This window comes from Lampris incognitus, chromosome 5, assembly GCF_029633865.1.
Source record: "Lampris incognitus isolate fLamInc1 chromosome 5, fLamInc1.hap2, whole genome shotgun sequence".
Lineage (NCBI taxonomy): Eukaryota > Metazoa > Chordata > Actinopteri > Lampriformes > Lampridae > Lampris > Lampris incognitus.
The window spans coordinates 25,180,001-25,205,306 of record NC_079215.1 but is presented as its reverse complement, the minus strand read 5'-3'; the positions used below and the strand labels follow the sequence as shown (position 1 = coordinate 25,205,306).

At 44.1% G+C, this 25,306-nt stretch overlaps 1 protein-coding gene, 1 long non-coding RNA gene and 2 other non-coding genes across 4 annotated transcripts in view; all 4 read left to right on the top strand.

Moving 5' to 3' along the window:
- si:dkeyp-9d4.3 (caskin-1) overlaps positions 1 to 16,060 on the top strand; it is a 55,081-nt gene extending 39,021 nt beyond the window's left edge. The window contains exons 9-23 of the mRNA XM_056280826.1: positions 800 to 894; positions 1,072 to 1,186; positions 1,809 to 2,072; positions 2,593 to 2,691; positions 4,710 to 4,894; positions 6,015 to 6,096; positions 9,773 to 9,840; positions 11,617 to 11,724; positions 12,262 to 12,363; positions 12,546 to 12,684; positions 13,124 to 13,950; positions 14,069 to 14,415; positions 14,587 to 14,897; positions 15,095 to 15,695; positions 15,911 to 16,060. Of these exons, the coding sequence (XP_056136801.1) occupies positions 800 to 894; positions 1,072 to 1,186; positions 1,809 to 2,072; positions 2,593 to 2,691; positions 4,710 to 4,894; positions 6,015 to 6,096; positions 9,773 to 9,840; positions 11,617 to 11,724; positions 12,262 to 12,363; positions 12,546 to 12,684; positions 13,124 to 13,950; positions 14,069 to 14,415; positions 14,587 to 14,897; positions 15,095 to 15,695; positions 15,911 to 16,007 (3,440 nt within the window). The 3' untranslated portion in view covers positions 16,008 to 16,060. The remainder of the gene's footprint in view (positions 1 to 799; positions 895 to 1,071; positions 1,187 to 1,808; positions 2,073 to 2,592; positions 2,692 to 4,709; positions 4,895 to 6,014; positions 6,097 to 9,772; positions 9,841 to 11,616; positions 11,725 to 12,261; positions 12,364 to 12,545; positions 12,685 to 13,123; positions 13,951 to 14,068; positions 14,416 to 14,586; positions 14,898 to 15,094; positions 15,696 to 15,910) is intronic.
- A 3,388-nt stretch (positions 16,061 to 19,448) lies between these two features.
- Positions 19,449 to 23,031, top strand: LOC130113172 (uncharacterized). Its single transcript, XR_008810273.1, has 5 exons — positions 19,449 to 19,616; positions 20,482 to 20,602; positions 20,725 to 20,848; positions 21,047 to 21,125; positions 21,965 to 23,031. It is a non-coding gene; the product is annotated as an uncharacterized LOC130113172 (long non-coding RNA).
- On the top strand, positions 20,882 to 20,967 carry LOC130113573 (small nucleolar RNA SNORD60). The gene has a single exon (XR_008810338.1). It is a non-coding gene; the product is annotated as a small nucleolar RNA SNORD60 (small nucleolar RNA).
- Positions 21,800 to 21,884, top strand: LOC130113572 (small nucleolar RNA SNORD60). Its single transcript, XR_008810337.1, has one exon. It is a non-coding gene; the product is annotated as a small nucleolar RNA SNORD60 (small nucleolar RNA).
- Positions 23,032 to 25,306: the final 2,275 nt, after the last annotated feature.

The following is a 25,306-nucleotide window of genomic DNA, read 5'->3' as shown; positions in this document are numbered from 1 at the left end:
ACATACATTTACCTGAAGTTTCCTTCAATTTTTCAGTAGGACTTTTGGGGCTTTGTTATAGACATGAATAACTAAGCCTTTTGACTAGGCAACAAGAAATGCAAAGTTAATAATGGTGTCTTCATGCAGAGGCTCTGGTTTAGGGGACCACTGAGCCATTGGGCCCCTGGGTCTGGGCCTGGGCCCAGTAGGCCCATTCAGTAATCAACCCATGTGTCGCTGTTATGAGTGAACAAGTGTTCTTGTTGGGAGAAATCTAATGCTGGTTTTCTGGTAGAATGAGATGCTTTTGAGTCATGTTTGCAGTGTTTTGATAGCTACGGTTCATTTTGGGCATGAATTGAACTATTGGTTCAGAGAGTTTGATGGGGGAGTTTTGAAAAAGTAAGCCCGCCGGTATTGAAAAATGCTCATTAGCAATTACAAAGCAAAATGTGTAGTTTGTTCTCACGCCATCTCACACCATCTGTTTAGATAGCATAGACAGTGTTTACATCTAAAGCAGAACACTGCGGTATAGTCCCATCATGACTGTAAATTACGTGTATGTTAAAACATTCGTGGCAATTTTTTTTTTAATTCTTACCCCGATTCTGGCTGTCAGGGCTGATTTTGCTGCTCCCTGTCTTTTCACTAATAGTCCTCTGCGCACCTTTCTACTCTCATTTGTTTGTTTGTTTGTTTGTTTTTTACCACTGCCGGGGGGGGCCTCTGCTGGGCTTTTCTTCTCCACCTGGCTCTCCTCACTCCGCTCTTATCTACACCCCCCTGCTGCACACACTGTAATCCTGTCTTGTAGATGCGTCAGCTGCGATGCAGGTGCGAGCACTGAAGGATTACTGCAACAACTACGACCTCACCAGTCTGAACATCAAAGCTGGAGACATTATCACGGTACATGGAAGCGCAACCAAGCCCGAAATCGAGCACTGCCATCATTCCGAAACTTTCACATTACAGTGATATTTTTACCTGTAATCAATTTTAAAAGACGGGGGCAGTTTATGTAGTGGCTTTTGTCCTTTAGAAATGAATTTGTTTTGGGAACGTAGTGCGTGTTTGTGTATACAGGTGTTGGAACAGCATTCTGATGGCCGATGGAAGGGCTGCATTCATGACAACCGGACTGGGAATGACCGTGTCGGTTACTTCCCCTCCAACATGGTGGAAGTCATCAAGAGGGCAGGTGACCACCCACATCATCGCTCTGTGTGTTTGTGTGCAAGTGTGTCTTTGTATGTGCATGCTTGCGTCCATGGGTGCGTTTGTGTGCGTGCTTGCGTGCGCGCGTGTGTGTGCGTGTGTGTGTGTGTGTGCATGTGTACATGTGCATTTGCACACGTTTGGGTGCGCAGTTAGCAGTTGTCCTCTGTAGCTATAGTTGATCATTACTTGTAGTTAGTCGCAGCTTCATTCACTACTTTGGGCAGCCCGTTTGTTTTTCCAACCTGTCAATCGTCTCTGTTGACCAAACACTATCTCCCACCGGCCCATCAGCTGTTGTCTTTCCCTCTCTTTAACTTTGTTCTCCCTCCTTAACCCACCCGTCTGCACATTCCTCTAGCTTGTGATGCTTTTGTTCATCTTTTACTCTGCTTTAAAACTACACAGTTGTCATAATTTTATTTGTGGTGATATATTCCACTGAGGATATATGTATGTTTTCTTTTGTCATATTTTGGCCCTGGTCAGTGTTCTTTTATACATTTTCTAATAGTGTTAGATTTGTTTTCTTTTAAGTTAACTGATGAGTTGTTGTTGTTGTGTTGTTGTTGTTTTGCACCTCCCTCCTTCTGGCTTGCATCCAGGCCACACACCCTCCCAGCAGTGCCACACCCTCCTGCTCCGCAGGCCCAACCCCTGTCCTATTGCCTCAGTCAACGGACAGTCATACCCACCCTCCCAAGTCCTCCCCTCTCATCTGCCCCTTCCTCCTCCCCTCAACCCCAGTGCACAGTCTCTTCCTCTCTTCTCCTCCTTTGGGTATGTTCCTCTTCCTCTCTCCCCCCCCCATCTCTCCGCTCCTCCGCCCCCCCCTCTCTCCACTTCTCAGGAGCAGCAGAGTCAGACAGGTACATACTGACGTATCAATTTCAAGTAGCGCTATATAGCGTTGTTAATATCGTTACTGATGTCATCAATGACAATAATAACAATGATAATGATGACAAGAATAATAATAATAATTATAATCTTTATCTATATAGCACGTGTTAAAATAGAGTGCTGAAAGAAGAGAATAAGACATTTGAAAGCAGAATAGTACAGGGCTTAAAGCTGGCCCAGTCATTAGGAGATAATTAAGGTAAAACTGTGTATTTGTGTATCTAAAAGTATGTGGGTGTGTAAATGTGTCTGAGTGGGCCTACTTGTTGGTATATGTGAATTGATATAAAAAAAGATGAGTACATTTTATTTATATAGCAGCCACATTTTATCACAGCCCTGCCTAGGAGATACATATGAAACAAAGCAAAAAAGCTGCAGTTAGTTTATATCCATAATTTTGATGATTTAGAACAAGTACTACGGGTGATAAATGTTTATAATGCCTCCGTTATTATTTTTACCGTGTGTGTGTGTGTTTGACAGGCCAGCGGGCATCCGAGCCGAGTCCCCAGGGCTCTCCCACCCTGAGCCACCAGGGCGGGACCAGTGAGGACGTTTGGGTGCTCCGCAAACCTCTAGCAGGTAAACCAAGAAGTTTACCCCCCCACACACACACACACACCCTTTTTTCTCCCCAATTGTATCCGGCCAATTACCCCACTCTTCCGAGCCATCCCGGTCACTGCTCCACCCCCTCTGCCGATCCGGGGGGGGGGGGGGGGCCGCAGACTACCACATGCCTCCTCCGATACATGTGGAGTCGCCAGCTGCTTCTTTTCACCTGACAATGAGGAATTTCGCCAGGGGAAAGCAACGCGTGGGAGGCTCACGCTATTCCCTCCAGAACCCCCTCCCCCCTGAACTTGTGCCCCGACCAGCCAGAGGAGGCGCTAGTGCAGCAACCAGGACACACCCACATCCGGCTTCCCGCCCGCAGACATGGCCAATTGGGTCTGTAGGTATGCATGACCAAGCCGGCGGTAACACGGGGATTCAAACCGGCGATGTCCATGTTGGTAGGCAACGGAATAGACCGTTACGCTACCCAGATACCCCCAAGAAGTTTATTTAACTCGGGACATCCTGATCTGGTTAGGGAGATCGGTATCGGAGCCGATCAAGACTTATTTTAGTTGACTGGTATCGACTATGTTAAGCCTGATCAAATTCGTTGTTGTTTTTATATCCCCTTGCACTCCATCTACACCAGCTGTCATACAGGTGTCGTAAATGCCCCAAATGCCCCATCACGCTCCATCTTGGTGTCACAAACTGACACTATCCACAATGTGCAACAAATGAGGCCTGTTCTAAAAAGGTGACAACATGCGGCTAAAATGTCTTCATCTTCTTTAAAGTGAAACATGAGAGCAGCCCAATGGCCACTTGTGATGTGTGCAATACCAGTGTTTGCTGAGGTGGTGGTAACCGAGCTACTTTCATGCTATTGTATTTAATAGTTTGTTTACTTTGCTATTTTGTAAAAAAAAAAAAATCCTATTTTAGAAATATTGTTTTTCTCTTTATGCAGAGATATTAAATTGTCAGGCATATTTTATCTAAACCGGATTGGTTTACTAACTTTAATGTGCATGCTGTGCGGCTGTATGATATATTAGAATATAAGTATTGGGGGCATCCGGGTAGCGTAGCGGTCTATTCTGTTGCCTACCAACACGGGGATCTTCGGTTCGAATCCCTGTGTTACCTCCGGCTTGGTCGGGCGTCCCTACAGACAAAATTGGCCGTGTCTGCGGGTGGGAAGCCGGATGTGGGTATGTGTGCTGGTCGCTGCACTAGTGCCTCCTCTGGTCAGTCGGGGCACTTGTTTGGGGGGGGGGGGACTGGGGGGAATAGTGCGATCCTCCCACACACTACATCCCCCCTGGCGAAACTCCTCACTGTCAGGTGAAAAGAAGCGGCTGGCAACTTCACATGTATCAGAGGAGGCACGTAGTAGTCTGCAGCCCTCCCCGGATCAGCAGAGGGGGTGGAGTAGCGACCGAGACGGCTCAGAGGAGTCGGGTAATTGCCAAAGTACAATTGGGAAGAAAAGGGGGATTTTTTTTTTTAAAGGAATATAAGTATTGGATTGGGAATCAGTGTCAGCAGATAATGATTCGAAGATACATCCTAGGATGCACTGGGACACATCATCAGCGATGTTTCCTGAGGTCTTCGGATCTTTCACCATCATACACCCTCGCTCAGGTGACCCAGCCAGGGTTGATCAGGCCCTGGCTTGTGTCCCAGCAGCATTGGCCCATAGATCACTCCTTCTGATCCAAAGCCTTCTGGAGGCCCTCTCTGCAGCCTCCATGGAAGACTTGATGGCTTTCCTTTTCACAGCCTCCGTGATGCCAAGTAGAGTGTAATCAATACTAAATGACTCAGGTGGGATTGGGGGGGAGATGGAAATAACTTGATCAGGACATCCCTACCTTTAATCTTTGTGAAATTGGATACGTAGTAGCCCATATGTACATCTTGATGCTGCGATTAAACCATGTGTGTGTGTGTGTGTGTGTGTGTGTGTGTGTGTGTGTGTGTGTGTGTGTGTGTGTGTGTGTGTGTGTGTGTGTGTGTGTGTGCTTGTATAGGTGGAGAGCGCAGTGGGAGTGTGGGAAGCATTTCAAGTGTTCGTTCCTCGAGCAGCATGCAGAGCTCTGGTAACACACATGTTCTGAACACACCTGCACCCAGTCCACACGCCGCTCCCACACCTGGCCTCAACACTCACGGCCTTAATGCCCCGGGCCTCCACGCACAGGCAGAGGGGGTCAAGGTGAGCGGCTCTTCGTATGTCATTTGCTGTCTGCGTATGTGTGCATGTGTCAATGTTGGAAGCATGTTAATGTGTTTTGTGTGTGTGTGTGTGTGTGTGTGTGTGTGTGTGTGTTTGTGTATTTATATCGAAGTGCCCGTTAATCATTGCAGAACATCATGTATTAGGCTTGTTTAGCATTTGACACCATGTAGTCACAATGAAGTTTCAGGTTTGACGTTTGTTTCTTTTGTAGTTAAGAAGAACAATAGACATCACCTCTTTTATTTTCGATGCTTTCTTTTACTCCACCAATGCATGGTCTTTTAGAGGTGTTCACAAGCAACTCCAATGAGGCAAACTGACTGTCAGTAGTGGTAGTACATGTTTTGTTGGTAGTACATGAAGCCATACACGAGGGGACAGAACATACAGAAGGTTATCTAAGGTGTGGGAACTGAAAAGTGTTACCCCAGACTTTCATACTCAAACCGTGGTGAATAAACGCAGCGCAATATTTTAAACAGAAGATATATTTGCAACTTCACGATCACCTGACCCACTACAAATTGGTCACTTTAGTCTAGACAGTGTGGGTGATGGCTACATGGGTCTCCCGTGATTATATTTTGAACTCTGCTGTTTGAATACATGACTTTGTTTGTCTCTCTTAGTTTAGGGAACCTCCCTTTCATATTCTGTGATAATAAGCACCCTTGAAGCCTGCTTTCAAACACCCTCCAGCACAGCAAAAAACAAAAAAACAAAAACACTGGATATCATCAGTCTGTCCTCAGCAACTATTTTAAAAAACAATATCAGAGGTAGAGAAATTTTATGGTTATGGAAGGACAGATATTTTGCAAAAAAATATTTTCAGCAGCATTTCTGCTGGGATAGTGTGGGCAAATGACAGGAAAGGCAGAAAAGGGTGAGAAGCAAGCTAGAGTCTAACTAGCAGTGTGCATGCCCACAGTCCACTGAGTCCCAAGGCATTTCTCAGGTCTTTTATGCTTGAGTAAATGTTTCATTATGTGTGTGTGTGTGTGTGTGTGTGTGTGTGTGTGTGTGTGTGTGTGTGTGTGTGTGTGTGTGTGTGTGTGTGTGTGTGTGTGTGTGTGTGTGCATTTGCATGTTCTAGCTCCTGGCCACTGTGCTGGCTCAGTCAGTAAAGGCTAAGGAGCATCTCATGGAGCAGTCTCAGTCTGTGGAGCAATCAGCAAGTAAGCAGGCAAACTTAAACTCCCACCACACCAAGGCAACTCCAGCCTGTATAGTGATAATAACAATACCTTGAGTTGATTCTGAAGCTACAATTCTGAAGATTTAATTGTCCAAAAAACATTTTTTTATTGTTGGAGCATTTAAGATATTGGCTTATTCATGAAATATCCAAATGTCAATTTTTGTTTGTGCTTAACTATGTGGTTTCTATGAGGAATAACTATTTTGGGGGAAAATTATAGAACTCATAACATGAATAGCAGGTATAAAGAAGAAGTGAAGTTGCGACTAACAAGCAGATGTGGTAGACCAAGCTTGTTCTTTTACAACGGTTGCTATCACCACAGACATAGTTTTTGTGTTTGGACATTGGTAATGCAATATAGAGGAGTGGGTGGAGCCGCTAGTTCCCAGAAGAGTGTTTCCCATTCAATCCACTTGGTGGAAATTTTAACTTTTTACGATTACCGCAATGATACCCAACACAGACACACGGGAGTGTCCCGTGTTAGGCAACGCTACAGGGTAATTTCATGACCATCAATTAAAAAGGTTTCGATCCCTTTTCTGAGAAATGTTTATTTAGTCTGTTTGGTTTGTCAAAAACTACATTACCCGTGAGCCTCAACAATGGTTACCGTGGAGTACCCTGCGCTCCTTCACAGAGTGAATTGAAGGAAAGTGGTAGAAATCGATGCAGTTTAGACTGGTGGTGGCAGTCAGGAACAAAACAATACACCATAGTTCTTGTTGTTGAATTGATTAAAAATACTGCTGAATTATTTCATCTGAGATTTTAGGGAGCTACAAAGCTTCACCAGCGCGGACGCAATGCATATTGGGACTTGTAGTTGACATCTCCTAAAGTTGTTATGTGCACAGTCTTATACCTTGATTTTTTTAATTTTTTTTTTTTGAAGAAACCAGAATTTTTTTTTCAACTGAGTTGCTAATTGTTTATACTGATAATTCAACCAGGAGAGTTTGATGACCAACAATTCTTGAACAGACAGTCACGTGAAATTGCCTATGGGGAAAAATAAATGGGACTTTTCTTCAGGAGGCAAGGCCCCCCCAACTCCACCCACTTCTTCACTCTATTATCAGTCTCACCGTAGGGGTCAATAAGTTAAACAAAAAAACATGATCTTCAGGATTGTAGCTTTAAGAACGCTTGCAGTGTTATTGAGTTTTTTTCTTCTACACCACTTCTCTCCCTTCATGGATTACTAGATATGCAATTAAAAGTCAGACTCTCTCCTGGAGTTTCAGCTCAGTTTGAAATGTTGTTCTGACTGTCAGACATCTTTGTCACTCTAGCTATAATCCCTCGATGGTAACTGAAGAAGAGCTCTTCTTGATAATCGTAAGCACATGGGTGTAGGCTTGTTTAACTTTTCATGTCCAGTGAAAATAGCAAATACACCTGTTCACACATGCAAGCACAAACACAAATTGACTGATTCACAAATTAATGTCTTCTCTTTTTTTTCATGTGTATTTCTACTTTTTTATGAGAACATTATTTTCGAAATACTCCTTGAAAGGTCATTTCTTTCTTTTTAAGTTATTTTTACAGTATGTGCTGTTCTTTATGTTCTTATCTGATCCCACATTCTACATTGGCGGTAGAATGGATCATACTGAGGAGGAGACTTTCAATGTGGCACTTTCATAGGATGCCACCTTTTCAACTTTTTAGTTAGTCAACCGTAAGTGTTATTGTGAAGTGGAAACATCTCGGAGCAACAACAGCTCAGCCCTGAGGTGGTAGGACACACAAGACCACAGAATGGGACCGCAGTGTATTGAAGTGCATAGAGCTTATAAATCGTCTGTCCTTGGTTGCAGCATTCACTACCTAGTTCCAGACTGCCTCTGCAAGCAATGTCAGCACAAGAACTGTTTGTCTGGAGCTTCATGAAATGGGTTTCCATGGCTGAGCAGCCGTGTGCAAGCCTAAGATAACCAAGTGTCAGTTGGAGTGGTTTAAGGCACACCATTATTGGACTCTGGAGCAGTAGAAACCCATTCTCAGGAGTGATGAATCAGACGTCACTATCTGGTAGTCTGATGGACCAATGCATATTGCCAACTGTAAAGTTTGGTGGAGAAAGAATAATGGTCTGGGGCTATTTTTTATGGTTTGGGCTTGGCCCCTTAGTTCCAGTTAAGGGAATTTTTCCCCCTTTTTCTCCCCAATTGCATCCAACCAAATACCCCACTCTTCCGAGCCATCCTGATCTCTGCTCCACCCTCTCTGCCGATGCGGGGAGGGGGGGGAGTGCAGACTACCACATGCATGTGAAGTCGCCAGCCACGTCTTTTCACCTGACAGTAAGGAGTTTCACCGGGGGGACATAGTGCATGGCAAGATCATGCTATTCCCCAAAGAGCCCCCCCCCGAACAGGCACCCCGACTGACCAGAGGAGGCGCTAGTGCAGCGACCAGGACACATACCCACATCTGGCTTCCCACCCGCAGACGCGGCCAATTGTATCTGTAGGAACGCCTGACCAAGCCGGAGGTAACACAGAGATTTGAACCGGAGATCCCCATGTTGGTAGGCAACGGAATAGACCGCCATGCCACCCGGACGCCTGGTTAGGGGAAATCATAATGCTACAGCCTACAATGACATTCTAGAGAATTATGTGCCTCCAACTTTGTGGCAACAATTTGGGGAAGGCTGTTTCCTGTTTCAGCAAGACAATGCTCCCTTGCACAAAGTGAGGCCCATAAAAACATGGCTTGCCGAGTTTGGTGTGGAAGAACTTGACTGGCCTGAGCAAACCCCTGACAGCAAACCCATCCAACACTTTTGGAATGAATTGGAACGCTGACTGGAAGCCAGACCTTCTCACCCCACATCAGTGCCTGACCTAATGCTCACTAATGCTCTTATGTCTAAATGGTAGCGAATCCCTGCCACTATGTTCCAAAATCTAGTGGAAAGCCTTCCCAGAGGAGCGGAGGCTGGTATAGCAGCAAAGGGGGAACCAACTCCATATTAATGCATGTGGTTTTGGATTGAGATGTTCAGCAAGCACATATTGGTGTGATGTTCGGGCATCCACCAACTTTTTGCCAAGCTGTTCTTGTACTGACATTGCTTCAGGAGGCAGTTTGCGCCGTAGAGTGTGTTGGAACTGATGACAGACAATTTTTCTGCGCCACGTGCTTCAGCACTCGACGGTCCCATTCTGTGGTCTAGTGTGGCCTACTGCTTCATTGCTGAGCTGTTGTTGCTCCAAGAAATTTCCATTTCATAATAGCAACACTTTCAGTTGAATGGGGCAGATCTAGCAGGGTAGAAATTTGACTTGTTGAAAAGGTGGCATCCTATGAGAGCATCATGTTGAAAGTCACAGAGCTCTTCAGTGTGACCCATTCTACTGTCAATGTTTTTCTGTGGAGATTGCGTGACTGTGTGCTTGATTTTATGCACCTGTTGGCAATGGGCTGAAATAGCCAAACCCACTAATAAGGGCTGTTCACATACTTTTGGCCATGCAGTGTATGACAAGGGAAATGGCCCAAAAAGTGAAATACAAGAATTTCTAATTCATTTTCCTTTGTGTCATCCTACATGGCTCTTGTTACATAGTTCTCTTCCTGTTATTTTCCTATTAATGCCCCCTCTGCCACTCCCTCTCTCTCTCGGACTCTCTCAGGTTCTTCCAGCTGTCCAGTACATGAGCAGCGGTCGTTTGAGCGTAAAACAGAGGAGGATGATGGGAAAGTGAGTTTGGATGGTAGATTGGCACATTCTTGAATGTCCCAAATCTGGCTACTATAACTTTTCACCAAGTGTTTGGAGAGAGGGGATGTCAACAGGGGTGGGGCTGCGAATGTTTGAGGGGTGGTGTTCAACTGCGATGGTGTTTTGCTGAACAGATGACATCCTCAGCTGCTTCTGTAGGATGGGCATGTCACTGCAGTCGTTCTGTATGTGTGTCAATATGGACTCAGGGAGGGGGACGGACACATGGTGGTGTCCTGTTGCTATCTTGCCTTCTGTCCCTCCACCCACCCCCTGCCCTCACACCACATTGAGACACCAGACACCCACACCCTGCCACTTTGCTCTAGAACCTTATAGTTGTGACATGTGCTGTGTCTATCAGTTAATTCATTCTCAGTATTTTAGGACTCTCTTTTTTTGTTGTAGGAGCAAACAGTAATTGCATTCCCCAAGGAAACGCAACTCTTATTGAACATGTTCTAGATGCAAGAAAACAACAGAAGTTTGTGTAGTAGCAGAAGGGTGTCATAGTGGTTTTAACCTTTCATAATAGATATTCAATTCTATCCAGTTTTTAATATTATAAAGCAATTAAACAGATGTACAACTTAAATATGGAAAGTTTTGATAGACTGAGTTTTGCTTGATTACTAGTTGAAATGTTTTAATCCCCAATATTACTGAACCAGTGTTTGTGGATCATACCTGATGATTAGCCTCAGTATGTCATTAAGACCAATAGGAATATTTTGGGAGAGAAAATAAAACAGCAGTGATCTGTTCCCTGCAAACCTATATTGATCTGTCTTGAGTGTCTAAGGAACAGTCTGTTAGAGACTTTGTTTTGTGCACCTGAATTATAGACAGCAATATCTTTAGTGCATGTGTTTTCGAGAAAGAGACTTGTATTCTGTGTTCTAAACCTGGTTTCTCATTCATGTTCTGTGAAAAGTTTCTAGTCCATGTTTTAGCACAGGTCTCTATTTCATGTTCTAGGATCCCCCCCCCCCCACTGTTCTAGAGGCAGGCATTAGTGTACTGTGTTTTAGACGCGGGCAGTAGTGTTCTGTGTTCTGTTTTCTAGATTGGAAGCAACCAGTGGTGTGCTGTGTTCTAGAAGCAGATGGTAGGGCTGTGTGTAGTGTGTTCTAGAAGCAAACAGTTGTGCGCTGTGTACTTTATTCTAGAAATAGGCAGTAGTATTCTGTGTTCTAGAGGCAGGCAGTCGTATACTGTGTTCGGTGTTCTTGAAACAGGCAGTGGTCTACTGTGTTCTATACGCAAGCAGCAATGTACTGTGTACTGTATTCTAGAAACAGGCAGTAGTATACTGTGTTATAGACACAGTCAGTAGTATACTGTGTTCTGTGTTCTTGAAGCAGGCAGTGGTATACTGTGTTCGGCATTCTAGAAACGGGCAGTTGTATACTGTGTTCTAAAAACAGGCAGTAGTATACTGTGTTGTGTGTTCTAGAGACAGGCAGTGGTATACTGTGTTCTGTATTCTAGATGCAGACAGTGATGTATTGTGTTTTTGTTCTTGAAGTTGGCAGTAGTGCCCTGTGTTCTAGAAGCAGGCAGTAATATGTTGTGGTTTTTTGTTCTTGAAGCAAGCAGTAGTGTACTGTGCTCTAGAAGCAGGCAGTAATGTATTGTCTTTTGTGTTCTGAAAGCAGGCAGTAATGTATTATTTTGTGTTCTCGAAGCTGGCAGTGGTGTATTGTGTTTTGTGCTCTCGAAGCTGGCAGCAGTGTACTGTGTTCTGTGTTCTAGAAGCAGGCAGTAGTGGCGTGGCTGGGTGATTTTCAGCTGCAGTTCTACACCACCCACTTCCTCACCGCGGGATATGATCTAGACACCATTAGCTGCATGACCCCTGAGGTAAGGTCATGACCCCTGACCCCTCACGCTGCCCCTTGTCTGTCAAGGCTCCACCCAGCACAGCTGTCAAATCAGCTTTCCACTGACCTGGATGATGTCATCATGACCCTCCTGTCTCTGTCACCTAAACCCGGTGTGAGTCCAAAACCTCAGTCAGCCACTACTCATACCCTGTCTGCTTCATATACATACCTATGATCAAACATGGCCGTTTGTCCCAATCTATGCTGTTAATACTCCTGTGTGTTTTCCCTAAGTGTGTTTGTATCATTGTGTATATTTAAAAGTGTGTTTTTTTTGGTGTATATGGTGCACATTGTATGGTGTTTGTGTGTGTACTGAAGCAGACAATGGTATGAGGTATATTCCCAAGGGCAGGGGACACTCAACAGAGATTTTTCGAAGCAGAATATCTCTGAGAGGAATATCACAGGCAGTCTATGTACCAATGTGAAATGTATGCATAGCTTAACATTTTTGGAAACACCCCCATTGGTTGTTGCATCCTGATGTGGTCAAGTGCACTTTGTGTTGAAGGACCTGACAGCAATTGGGGTTATGAAGCCAGGACACCGCAAGAAACTGACGTCAGAGATCAGCAAGTTTCCATCCACAGACTGGCTGCCAGATCACAAGCCTGTAAGGCTCTCATGTGAATAAACATGTCAAGCATATCAGCATGCACACAAACAGATTCCTATGCAATGGATTTTTCAGAATTTGGGTATAAAAATATTCTGGAATGCTCTTTTGCATTGTGTGTGTGTGTGTGTGTGTGTGTGTGTGCGGGTGCGGGTGCGCACGCACTTGCATGTGTGAAGGCCAACCTGGCAGAATGGCTTTCTCAGCTGGGTCTTAGCCAGTACTACCAGGTGCTGGTTCAGAATGGGTATGAAAACATCGACTTCATCACTGACATCAGCCTTGAAGACTTGCAAGAGATTGGCATCAGCAAGCTCGGTAAGACTTGGCATGAATAGATAAAGTAACTTTATTGAGATCGGAAGAAAGATAGAAGAAACTGAGATCTGCAGAGAAAGGATAATAGACATTTGATGTCCTTCACTTGTCATGGATTATTATTGTGGATTATGGTTGGATTCCAATAAGTGTATAACCTTAACGTTTTTAATTTTTTGTAAAATATGCACTTCATAAATTGTATATCACATATCCTGCTCACCCGCTTTGGGACTGCATTGACACTATACCATCTGGTCAGTGAAATGAGTGGCACTTTTAAAATATTTGTGGAATCATTGATGGTCTTACAATCTAAATCAATGTTGCTTTCTTCTTTCCACCTGAGAGCATTCAAATAGCCAAAGAGCGGTTCAATAACTATTTTTGCTATTACTCTCACTCTCACTTCTCCGAACTTACCCCTGCTTCCACCCAGGACATCAGAAGAAGTTGATGTTAGGGGTGAGGAGGTTAAAAGAGCTACAGAGAGGGGGAAGCATCTCAGAGTCTCCCCTCAGCCCTTGTACACCCCCATCCAGCCCAGGGGGAAGTACAAGTTCAGAGGGCAGCTTGGCCCGGAGAGAGGGAAGGAAGCAGAGGGATAGCGCCCCCAGCCCACTGGCCAAATCTCGCCCAAGTCACACACCCTCACAGACGCCGCCACATACACCAACACAAACCCCACCACAAACCCCCACGCACATAAAGACCCAGCATGCCTCCCCTAGGGCACGCCCACGCCCCTCTACCCAGATGGCTGCAGCTGATTCATCTGTGCCGATGCTATGCTTGCCCAGTGAGGAGGAGGAGAGAAGGGGGACACACAGCTTAACTGGCGGTTCCTCCTCTGAGACAGACTCCACCACTAGATGCACCACTGTGTGCCGCAGCAGCTCTGCCCATAACACTACCTCCAATGATATCACTGTCAATCGCAGCCAGTCATCTGTCACACTTCGACCTCGTCGGAAAGGCCGGCCCCCTACACCTCCTAAACGGTCCTGCTCTTCCATCACTGGGGGTGACAGGGAGGTCGAGGGGCAGGGGGAGGGCCTGCTGGGACTGCCGACCTATCGTGAGCGGCGAGCCAGTGACTGTGGTGGCCTTGGTTCAGCTCTAAGGGCTCATGGGTCAGAGAGCCTGGAGAGGTCTGAAGGGACCTCTGGGAGTGTCCGCAGCCTCGCAGCCATGTTGGAAACATCCATTGGGGGTGGGGCTAAAACTCTGCCTAGGAATCTGGGAAGCAGCAACAACTACTTGCAGGTAATTATACAATATGTGGGTCTGTGTGTCTGTTAGCAGTGTGTGAGAGCAGTTGTGAATTAGTAGTCAAAAGGTTAGCACAGCATGTATTCTTACTTAATGGTCTTGTGTTATCCAGGTGAGTCCGGCCATACTTCGACGCCAGGCAGGGTCAGGTGGTCTAGGTTCTGAGGAAGATGATGTCATTAGCCGGCGCAGGACCATTAGTGGGCCAGTAGCAGGCTTCCCTGGCAATCAACCAGACCCCTCACCAAGGCAATCGGTCCTACCCCGTCCAGAGCCCAGACCTCGTAGCACTGTTGTCCTGGCAACATCAGAAGTACCAGATGGCACAGCAACACTCAGAAGAAAGCCGCGCCCCGTCGTGGCAACAGAAACTGATACCACAGCAGTGGCTGCCACTGTTGTTACCATGACAACCAGCTCTGACACCATTCGCAGGAGACCACGCACTTCTGACCATCCATCCATCCATTATCCAAACCGCTTACCCTGCTCTCAGGGTCGCGGGGATGCTGAAGCCTATCCCAGCAGTCATTGGGCGGCAGGCGGGGAGATACCCTGGACAGGCCACCAGGCCATTACTGACCAATCAGAAAAAAATTTCCAAAGCAATAACGAAATCCAGCCTTGCACCACCAGCATGAACCAATCAGAGTTCAGTTTGCTCTGCCATAGCCAAACAGAGAGTGGCCGTAAAACCCTTGACCAGTCGCAGCAAAACGGAGGCGTGGTCCTGAGGCGGAAACCATTGTCTGAGGTCTCTGACTGCATGGAGGCTAACAGGGAAAGCTGTGAATGGATGGAGGCCCGGAAGGCTCTAAAACCCCCTGTCTCACCCAAACCATCCACAGTCAACCTGAGGAAGACACAAACTGACCCCCCAACCCCAACACGCAGGGTCCCCATACCTGGGCCCGATCAGGCTGGTACTGCACAAAGCCCAGGTGAGACACACACACACACACACACACACACACACAAACACACAGTCGTAACCAGTCATTTTTTGTAATTAGGTATTTCAAAATTTTAACTCTCGGCCAGATACCTTTTAAAATACTTTTGGAGCAAAGCAATTTTAGAAAAAGTTAATTTTTTTATTTATAAAAAAGACACCATTCTCTTTGGTCCTCCTGTCTAGAGGGGAAGCGCGTTCCTCCACCTGTATCCCCAAAGCCCCGTGGTCCTCCAACAGCACCCAAACCAGGTAAAGCAGCAGTGGTGTCTGCTACCACAAGCCCTGTTGCTACCAGCCCAGCTGCAGCCAGCCCAACCTCTGCTTCCAAACCTTCCTCCCCACACCCTGCGTCCCCCCTTCCAGCTCCCGAGACCCCCACTGCCACCTCCCTCTCCCCTGGACTTCCTCTCACTTCTCCATCTCCAGCCCAAAGTCCCTCCACACCCTCCCCCCACCCTGTCAAACCCCCACGTTCCTCAATTGCTGGCCTCTCCATCGACCTGCTGGGAGGAAGGGAGCAAGAGGAGGAGGAGGAGAAAAGGATAGATGAGAGGGAGAACAAAAAGCACAAAGAACAAGAGGACGAGAGGAAGAGGGCAAAGCAGGAGCAAAGACAGATGGCTGGAAAAAGTGCAAAAATGGTGGAAGGGGGAGAGGACGGTGAGGGCTACGGAGAGGAGGGAGAGGAAGATGTGCAGCAGCGATTGGAGGAGACCAGTGCCTCCTTGGCAGCAGCCTTGCAAGTTGTGGAGCACAAAATCACACAGGACGACTCGCAGAATGAGTGAGTACAGACACACACACCAGCAAGTTTGTCAAATTCAAACAACAAGGTAACACTGAGCTGTCCCCATCCCTCAGGTCCAGCTGTTGATAGAAATAAGACACAATGAGGGCACACCTAAGCTCAAATTCACATTCATGTGCTGCATTGCTAACGTGTGTGCCACAATGCACAACTAACTACTGTCTAACTTTTTGCCACCTCCTTCACCTCAGCTCTCTTCAAAGCAAAAAGACAACAGTCTCCATTTTGGATGACATCGGCAGCATGTTCGATGATTTAGCAGACCAACTGGACGCCATGCTGGACTGAACTCCTTCCTATATCTCCACCACAGGTCCTTTTCCCTGCTTCCCATGAATATATTGAGGAAACTGTCCTAAGGCTCTATCTATGCTAGTGCTGTGTGTGTGTGTGTGTGTGTGTGTGTGTGTGTGTGTGTGTGTGTGTGTGTGTGTGTGCGCGCGCGCGCGTGTGTGTGTGTGTGTGCGTGCGTGCGTGCGTGCGTGCGTGCGTGCATGCGTGTGCCCCCCAGCTGTGTGAGGAGCGCTTCTCTTCTAGCCTTGTAACCGAGAAGGAAGCTCTCTGGATCTGGTGCAGTAGATGCAGAGCAGCGTAGTTCTAGTCTTCCTCCATCTGTGAGGCCTCTCCCACACAACCTCTGACCTCTACAGCCCAGCAAATCACAGCCCGGCCTCAGGTGGCCGTGTGGACAGAGAAGCACAATCATATTCCCTATTCCCCTACAGCTTTCCCATAAAGATCTTGGCCAGGAGATGTTTACTTGATAAGCCAGACGAACAGACAAAAAAAGAAAAAAGAATCGGCTGACTTGCAAAAAAAAGAAAAAGAAAATAAAGAATAAAAAAGAAAAGCACACTAACTGACAGGCAGGCGAGCAAACAAACAGAAAGATAAATTGCACACAGACAAAATATCAGAGTGAAGAGAAGATTCTTCTTACAAGCACCAACACAGACAGGCACCTTGCTGAGGGTGTCATACTCTGGTAATGTCAAATGATGTATTTGCCAGGTAAATGGCAGCCTACGTTTCTCTTCTATATGAGTGGAGGATTGTGGTTAGCTGGACTTCCTGACATGTGTGTTGTCTCTGTTCATGTTGTTGTTGCTGTCGTTGTTCTTGTTGACGTTGTACTTCCCGCTGATGCTGACATTGGTGTCTTCCCACTCTTACAGTAGCTATTCTAATGATCAGAAACATGATTGATGTGTTTCCATGAATTTTGAGACACAAAGACATGTGCACATGTGTACACACACACATACACACACACATACACACACACACAACATTGGTCAAAGATTACTGCTCTCATACTCTGCTGTAGTTTAGATTCACACAAGGAGCTTTTCCTGGAATAACTATACGCATATTCAAATATATACACACAACAATTAACATACAAGCACCACCATGCTGTGTACCCCTTTGTCCTACTGCAGTGAATAGTGTTTTTAAAAGATAAATCTATATTTAAATTCTTTATATAGTACATCCAGTATGCATAAATAGAATTTATAAACTACCTGGCTATATCAGCTTCTAAAGCTCCCTCTAGTGTCAGTTACTGGAACCATCTCAAATCTTCCCCTTTCCATTTTGTCTTCCCCTCTCTCTCCTGTTTCTCTTCTGCTTATCTGCATTTCTCTGTGCCTTGGTTGTGTTCTTTTATGTAATCAAAATACGTTTTCTTTCTATTGTATTTTTTACGTACAAAGTGTTTGACATTTTTCATTTCCTCCTGACCTCTTTGTGTGTCTTCGATGTCTGGGGTAGCCTATAGGTTGGTGTGTAGGTCTCTTATGTTCCCTCTTATGGCCATCTCTCAAAGCCCTGTGTGTCCATTGAGAAGCCTTTTATGAAACCCAACAAAATCCCTATATTCTGTAATAAGATGGCTCTGCTCCCTGGCTCCCCAGTGTTCAGTGGTTCCCCTGTAGGCCAGACGGTGGAACAGCCACACATGTTCATCCCAATGAAGAGTTCGCTTGTATTTTTATGCTCTTTGAAATAATGATATATAATATTGAGATGCAGATGGTCCTATATGAATAATTAGAATAATTATAACATTGAGTGGAGGTCAGCTGAATGAATCTGTAAATCTATGGTTGAGTCTTGGGTGTGTTGTGACGAAAGTTGTGCCATGGTTGGGTTTAGGTTGTGTCTCTGCTGTGATGATGCATTCTTGTACAGCTGTGATCAGAATAAATGTATAATTAAAACCAAGATGACGCCAGTGTCTTGTGTACTGAATAAATCACATGGGAATGGGTACAAACTGTTGGTCATTTGCAATATATGCTATCTTGTGAGACAGAGATTGATTATATGGGGTGTTTTGAGGAAAATGTGAATATTATCATGATATCCTCTGTACTGACCACTCATTTATTTCGACAGAATATTATTAAAGACACATCTGTGATTCCAATGTGGTTAATTGCGGTGAAATATAAGGACACAACCACTGCCTTGGTTTATATAGTGAAATTAATTTAATTCACATCCTGAGCATTGAAAAACTGATTGACAGTGTATGACAGCTAAAAAATTGTTTATAGCTTATGTCTAAAATCATTTACATTAAACAAGAATAAAAAAAACTAAAATAAATGAAAATTTGCTTTTGGTTACGTCGTGGCAATTGTTTAATTTCACTCTGACATTAAATGAGGAGCGAGACAAAAATCTTTTACAGTATTTCACACTTTGATATGATATGTTCACGAACAGATGCATTGAAGCCTAGATAATTGAATGTGCCCCGATCAATACAGTACAGTCTCTCATATATGGCAGTTATCTGTTCTTCCCCGCCTTATCTCCAGCTCACATACCCAGCAAGGCCATTTGTCCAATTACTTTGTACAGACTTGCTACTCTGTTAGTTTCCCATACATTATTCCTCTGCTCTCAACAAACAGTCAACAATAGGCCTTTATTTGTTCACATGCAGAAGACACTTTATAAGACTACCTTTGTTCTGTTACACATGAACTTTAAGCATCTGTCTAAGCAATGTAAAATAAAGTTAAACATTGTATAGATCATACATGGTCAAAGATTAAAAGTAAGCAAACGTCATTTATGAATTGCTCTTGCAGTTACAACTTGCATAACTTGAATGGGGTTAAATTGTCTTTATATGTGCAATTTCAGCACTTCAAAAAAATGGTGGAAAAAAAAAGATCCTAAATCATCACATCATTATGGTAGTTGGAGAAGGATGCTGAATATGGAGCTGCCAAGGGAGAGGAAAAGAGGCAGGCCAAAGGTTTATGGATGTGGTGAGGGAGGACATGCAGGTGGCTGGTGTGACAGGGGAAGATGCAGAGGACAGGAAGAAATGGAAACGGATGATCCGCTTTGGCGACCCCTAACGGGAGCAACCGAAAGTAACGGTAGTGGATTTCGTCACTAAGAACTACAAATGATGGCATTGGCTGGCCGCGGATGACGACATCACAGCTCGGAAAGAACCCGCTATAAACATTCTCTCAGAAACCACGTGATTAGACGACGCTATCCTAAACTTAACCGCTGTAGCTGTAGTTGCCGTCTGCGGGGCCGAACTGACCATGAAAACCGACTTTTCCATATGAAAGTCGTATTATTTATGCGCCGCTCGTTGCGAATGTGAACCGGAAGTTCTCGCCGGTCACATGGTTTACGAGTGAATGTCTTTGGCGCTCTCCGTATATAACGTCACAACCCCGCAGCGACTGTCCATTTTCTTCCTGCCGTGGACGGACATGTGGGAGCTAGGAAATCGTCTGTCGTGTTCAAGTCACATCTCAGATATGATTAAAATAACTTCCATGATGGATGGGATTGAAAACGCCGGTGCCGTGACCGTCGCACTGTGCTTTCAGAGAAAACCGAGAGGTAAACGAGGTGAGTTTCTGCACGAAGATCACCCAACCTCGTGGGCCACAGCGGCAGCACGTGGACGTCCTGTTTGCAGAAGACAATCTAAACTGCGTGAATAACCCCTTTAGATCAGATGTAAAGAGGCTTTTAATGAACATAATGCGACGTTATTGAACCGATAAAAGTCATTAAAAATAATTTTGGGAGCTTGTTCAGACTTCTGTGGGTCGGTTTATGTGAAACCACGTCACGCTGAGATTAGTTTTCTGTGCAAAATGTATAATCGTGGATTATAACAGATTAGAGGTTGATGGATAAATTGTGGCTCACTGGTTCTCCATGATAAATGTGCAAATTGCGTTGCCCGGGCTATTGATTCGGAAGGCCTGTTAATCCAGGCTGGTCTCCCAGATGTTGAATCTCTACTACTGGTGGTCAACCTCCTCCAGCGTTTCTGATAAAAGACAATTCGAGAAATATTTCTAAATTTGAAAGATTTTTTTAAATATATATTTCATCCATCTAACCGTGCAATATGCATTTGACCGGCTGCTTGTTCATGCTGTCTGTTGCTTTACTGTAGCCTACCCATTTGATAAACCCCAAGTCTACATGTTCAAGCGTCTACATTCCCAATCTGATGCATCAGGAAAGCCCCTGGGTTATCCTCTTGAGCATAAGCAAGAGTAACTGCTCTTCTGGGTTTAAATACAAATGTCGAAATATAAAATCAAGGTTATCAAGGTAATACCCAATTTACCCTCGGGGATGAGTAAAGTATTCTGATTCTGAAGTCATGTATGCTCTTGCTAGAATTCCCGAAGTTGGTTTTGATTATCGATCTCTTTGCTTTATCTGTTTTTTTTCCCTTTTTCTCCCTCTGGGGCAGGAAGGAGGTGATGAGTGGTTGCTGCAGCAGTGACCCGACTCCATGTCTACTGAAAAGAGCATATTCTAATGGTCACTTGCCTAGAAGACGGCTTATCGTGACACAGAAGTGATGCAGTTTGGTAATGCAAAGGACTTTTTAAAGGGAAACCGATGAGGCCCATAATTTCTATGGCTTTGTAATATTTCCCAAGTGATGAAGTGTGCCTTTTACCAGCATTCACTATTTTTGTCTTCCCTTCAGGAGAGATTGGCATGTCTGAAAATGAGGACTTTGAAAGAAAAGTCCGCTTAATCCTACCAGAATTTTCAGTCAAATGTGGGTTGAGATGATGATGATGATGGAAGAGGAGCAGAGGGTTTCGCTGGTGAGTTCACCAATTTGCGTATGAAATTGTTAAAGCCACTGATGACGAACCAAATAATTTCTGACACCTCGTATGAGAGCTGAACTGTAGCTCCTGATTATTTTTTTGGTCTGAGGCTCCCAAATGTTTTTTATACATCTGAAGCCAGTATATTTTACATTTACAGCCAAATTGTTGACCACTTGATCTACTTTTTAGGGAAATACCTGAGTAAAGGTGAGGGGGGAATGCCTCGATCTTCCTTCTGACTTCTTTGCCAGACTCAGTTAACACAAAGGTAAGTCAGTAAAAATCTATGTGCCTTTTGTTTGCCTGTGTGTAGTCCTCTCTAGACAGCATTGGTACAAAGGTAGATAAGTAAGCTTTTATTTTGTCTTGTCGTTTTTACTCATGCAAATTGGTAGTCTCAAATGGAAACCCCTATAGCACCAGTGGTCCTAGAGGAAATGTGATTTTTGGACACAACAAATTTTACACATATCTTCTTTTTTTTTTTTACCCTTTGAACTCGGATCAAATTCCTGCTGTACGCAGATGACTTAATACTGTTAAGTCCAACAAAAGATGGACTTCAGCAGAGTTAGAACATGCTTGAATCTTACTGTCAGACCTGGGCCCTGACAATTAACATCAAAGAGACCAAAACAATGATATTTTAAAAAAAAAAGATCCAGACATCAGGAAAACGAATATCACTTTACAATTGGAACACATACAACAGAAAACTCTCACACGTAACACAATCATTTGGTAACTGATGCAACAGAAACATTGCACGTAAATCTGAATTGGATTAACTATTCTAGGACGTTAACCTTGACTGAAAATAGATTGACAGCATTTCAGATAATTTCAAACAGGATAAAATGTATGTTGTCATGGGGTAATTGTCAATCACCAGAAACTACTGGTAACACCAATGCTTGTCGAGAGGGGGCTTTCCTGTGTTTTAGCCAGTGATGACAAAACTTTTTTTTCTGACACCTCGTATGAGAGCTGGACTTCAGCTCCTGATTCTAACTCTGATCTGAGGCTAAACTCAACTACATTGTCTGTTTTTTGTTTGTCTTTTTTTTAATGGAGGTTGGACTGCACTAATCTGCTTATCTCTTACAGGTGCCCCACCACAAACCCAACGGTTCATGATCTCCACAAAGGATTTGAAAGATGCACTCATGAGGATTTGTCATGGAGCTCAAGAAGTCAGACCTGGGGGGTAAAGTCTGTGTGTTTTGGAAGGAACTGCAGTTTCAACACTAATGAAAAATGAATAAAGTACTAATTGTAATTTTCTTCAAGATGTAATTGTCTTGTGGGATTTGGGTCGTTACTAAATATATATTATCCAATGAAACAACTTAAATCTCCTACGAGAGTTCCAGAGCCATAAACTGACATGCCTTGTTGGCTGATGTGGGCTGTGAGTTCCCTTGTGTAGTTTGTAGGTTTCTGTAGGACAAGCGCGTCAAGTAAATGCAAACTACTCAACACTGTATCCAAGGAATTTAGAATGAAAGAAGTACTTCAGCTGTGTGCTCAGATTTGTAAATGTGTATATTTGTTAAACTTGCATTCAAATCTAGCTATAGCAAAAATTGAAGTGTGTAATGACCATTTGCTAATGTGTATACAAACTTGCAAATATGTTATCAAACCACAAGTTAACAAATGTATTCCTGTCTTAAGTTTTGTACCGGCCTAGCTCTTAATACTTTTACACCTTGGTTTCCTTGTGTTCCTTGATTGACTCGCCTGTCGGATGAATAGTCTTCTGTATGGCACCAGGAAATGGGCTGGAAGATGATAAATTTCACAAATGGCTTGTATACTGAGTTATAGATTGGTACATCACAGATGAACTGATAAAACTTTCTTACCTGGTTTATTGGAAATGTATAAAGACAAAAAGATGTACATATATTCCCTAATGTGCGTATAATAAACTGGATACAAAAGTCCTGGTTTTTATGTTATGTTTTTATTTGTTATGGCAGTGCACTGCTCAGCTGTTTTCTGTCCAGATTAAAGCCTCTGATTCTGGGATTTTGAGGCAGTGGTGGAAAGTAAAGTACAGGCACTTTGTTACTGTACTGCATTTTTCAAGCTTCTGTTCTCAAGTACGTTAAACTTTGGGGACTTTAGACTTGCACTGTATTTCCAACACAGTTGTGTCATTGAAGTTTCGTTTAAATCAGCTATATGTATGTGTGAAGAGGAACCAATCAGGCGATTCATTAACACATACTCCTCCATAGTATTAACTTGCCAGCCACTGCCAGCATTTTGATCATATTCACTAATCTTTCAAGACCCCTGGTATATTTCATTCTATGTATATGTAAACACTTAATATGTTGAAAGAACAGAGCTTGTTTTTATACACACACAAAAACATTCTAACTTCATTCTTTTTTTATCAACACTTAAAAGTTGTTAATTTTCAAAAAGAAAAAAAGCTGAAAATTGTATTTTTGTCAAAGCCCATCATTTTCAAGCACAATATTGATTTTATATTTACATTTTTCATTTTATCATTTCCATATGGTAACTTCAATTGTATAATATATATATATATATATATAGTCTATTTGAGTAGTAGTGTTACAGTCCCCATAATGTTACCACAACCTTTACAATATCAATGGTTCCCTGTCCGCCGAAGCGAGAAGGGGTCGGGGTGTCAAGGTGGACAGCAACTTCCGCTCAAACTGGGCCGTCCGAGAAAGGGATCCGCGAGCCGCGGAGACACCGAAAGCCTGCCGTGCTCCCGGAAACCCCGACCGGCACGCGTAAGACCGGTTCCTAACTGGACTCGATGAGAACGAGCGATAGTTTCCGTTTTCCCCAATGAATACGCTCTAGTCTGCTCCGCGCGTCGGCAAAGAGGCGAGCGACGTGTCCAACCTATTTTCATTGGTCAAAATCGACGCGGACGTCCTTGACGTTTCCGTTTCCCCTCCAGTCAGCTGCAATACCAGCCATTTATTCATTAAAAGACAGGGATTTTATAAAACATAAGAAAATGACGTTAGTTGTGAATAAACAACTTAAACGCTTGCTCATTTGCAGAGGGAGAAATCACAAACGACGCAACAACAACAAAATCTCATCCCCTCGCGCTGCAACGTCGCTCGTGGTATATCCGGACCTTCCGCTCCATCCGGTAGAGCTCGCTCGCTTGCTGTGCGTTAGGAAGCGGTGTGACGCGGTCAGCGGCCCAAGTAGATCCAGCTGCAGCCGCAGCACGAACTCTACACGACACGCCCACTGCAGCGGTGACAGACCGTTGACAGTTGTATCCTTCCGTCTCCTCACTTCCAGAAGTGCTGTACTATTTCACAAGCTCCGTAACAGCGCCCCCTACCGTATAACAGTGAAAATACGGATTGCCGGAAAATCTCGTCAATGGCGGGGGGGGGGGGGGGGTGAGATCAAATCCTCAGTCTAATCATTAATTTTAAGCTTCGTTAGCAATTCTTATGCTTGAATGCAACTCAGAGCTTAAGTCAGCTTGGAGTAAACATCATATTCTGCTTTATGAAACCTTCTGTGCTCTTAAGGGTAAATTTGGCTTGTATTATCTGTCTCAGGGTAAAAAAAAAACGGACTGAATTTATCAAATATCTAAAAGGACGGCTTATTTAGGAGTTTATCAATGATTCATTGAGTCGAACGCCTTGTGAATTTACGCTGTATTGTTTTTGTGAAGTGTGATCAGGGTATGCGTTAGCTCAAGTTGTACTATAGCTATTGTTATATCAGGGCACTGAATATAAATTTGTGTACATCTAAGAGCAAGTACTTATATACTTTTATTTGAGTAGAAATGTCAGTGAGGTACTTTTACTTTCACTCAGTGATTTTGGGTCGGGGCATTTGTACTTTCAGTCAGTGGTCGATTTGTAATATATTATCAAGGAGGGGGGGGCTCCAAAAATCACAATCATCTTTTAAAGTTTCTTGGCCCACATATTAACCATGCCATACTTTCATACACCAGATTTATTTAATCATTTCTCTGGCATTATTGTATAGTTTGGTGGTTTGATTCCTCCTTTTTGCTATGTTTTAGTGCTTCTGCGGACCATGTCATTTTACTTTCCAGAAGTCACTTGGTCACAACTTTCATTTCCTACAGTGTCCACAGGACATCCTAACACGCGATGCACTTCGTAAAACACACCGAGGAGCCGACTCTGTAAGAACTGGAATTAGATTGGTTGTGATAAACCAAATGCCCTATTTTAACTTCGCCTACCCTAAAAATCTGAAAGACTTTCACCATAGTGTAGTAACACTAGTGCAGCTTGTATGCATTGCATATGTAATGGGGTAATGTTATTCTAATAGTAATGTCTAGGGTCCAATGATAGAGGATGTCGTATACTATCTTGTGACTTTGGGCTATAGTACAAATAAACTTAACTTAATAATGTTCAATATTACATTTTTCATAGG